The sequence below is a fragment of the Merops nubicus genome, unplaced genomic scaffold (genome assembly GCF_000691845.1).
Source record: "Merops nubicus isolate BGI_N331 unplaced genomic scaffold, ASM69184v1 scaffold31890, whole genome shotgun sequence".
In the NCBI taxonomy this organism is placed as follows: domain Eukaryota; kingdom Metazoa; phylum Chordata; class Aves; order Coraciiformes; family Meropidae; genus Merops; species Merops nubicus.
In genome coordinates this window covers 2,013-3,355 of record NW_008582721.1, presented here as the reverse complement: position 1 = coordinate 3,355, position 1,343 = coordinate 2,013, and the positions used below count along the sequence as shown (strand labels likewise).

The 1,343-nt window shown below is 63.3% G+C and overlaps 1 protein-coding gene across 1 annotated transcript in view; it reads left to right on the top strand.

Moving 5' to 3' along the window:
• The first annotated feature begins 1,144 nt into the window (after positions 1–1,144).
• The window catches only part of CLPS (colipase, pancreatic), a 1,405-nt gene continuing 1,206 nt past the window's right edge, over positions 1,145–1,343 (top strand). Inside the window, exon 1 of the mRNA XM_008938562.1 lies at positions 1,145–1,240. Coding sequence (XP_008936810.1) covers positions 1,145–1,240 — 96 coding nt within the window. The remainder of the gene's footprint in view (positions 1,241–1,343) is intronic.

Sequence of the window (1,343 nt, the reverse complement as noted above, 5' to 3'; positions counted from 1 at the left end):
ACAGGCTGTCCAGGGAGGTGCTGGAGTCACCATCCCTGGAGGGGATCAAAAAATGAGCAGATGTGGCACCTGGGGACATGGTTTAATGGTCATGGGAGTGTTGGGTGATGGTTGGACTTCATCTTAGAGGTCATTTCCAACCTTACTGATTCTATGATCCTGCTGCCAGGACACCGCAGGGCGTCAGCACCAGCAGCAGGGCCAGGCCAGGACCTGACGGCCACTCCCAGCCCCCTTGGGACCCTTCCCCAGGAGCCACGTCTGCCCCACACCCCGAGGGGCCGCAGAGGCTCCGCTCCCAGCACGGGGCCCAGATGCCACATGGCAGCGTGCCAGTCACCCCAGCGCCAGCCTCACGGGGTGGCCCCGTGGCCACCGAAGGCCAGGGCTGCCTGGCTGGCTGTTAATCATTGCTGAGGAGGGGTGGAAAGCTGCCTGGTTCCCAGGGCTGGGTTTCCCTTCATCAGCCGCATCCCTCAGGCACTGGAACCAAGCGAGGGTCTGGCAGGGCAGGGGGACAGTGGCCCATGGGATGGGGACCTCAGTGGGCTCCAGGGCACTGAGCAAGGCTGGTGGAACGCTGGCAGGAGGGGTGGGCTTGCTCCTGGCATGCTTTGGACCTTCTTGAGCCTGTTTCTTGGCATCAGTGGTCTCCTGATGTTCTTAAAGGTGTCTTCCAACCAAAATGATTCTATGGTAACATCCAAGCAGTGGAGGATCTGGGGGTGGAAGTGGAGCTCCTGATGTGGCACCAGCTCTTGCTTTGCCCATGAACCCATCAGCAGTGCCCAGCAAGGAAGACGTCTGGGACCACCCCAGCTCCACAGCTCCCAGCAGTGGGTGAAGGAGAGGAGGGAGGATGGGAATTCCCTCCCGGGGGCAGGGCGGGGGAGCCTTCTATCCCATTCACTTCAGCCAAAGGAGCTGCCAGAGGGCACACTGGCATCACCAGTGTGGGATGGTGGCCTGGAGACATCCCCATGGTGGCACAGCCTGGCAGCACGGGCATGGCTGGCTCCCCGTGCTGGGCAGGGTGCCCCAATGCCACGGGCAGGGGTGTGATAGCAGCAGCCACGTCACCTGACGGAGGTGCCCGCTATAAAGCGCCTGCTGGCCCCGTGGCAAAGCCACGAGCAAGCCCACCATGGCCAACGTGCTGCCCTCCTGCCTGCTCCTGGTCCTGCTGCTCCTGGCCCCCGCCCTGCCCGCGCCCCACGAGCGGGGGCTCATCTTAAACTTGGTAAGAGGGACACCAGCCCCCTCCTTGTCACAGCCAGGGGATGCCCCAACTGGGGCACTGGGGGGTTGGAGGGGTCCAGCAGCAGCTACCTGGGGCTGTCCTG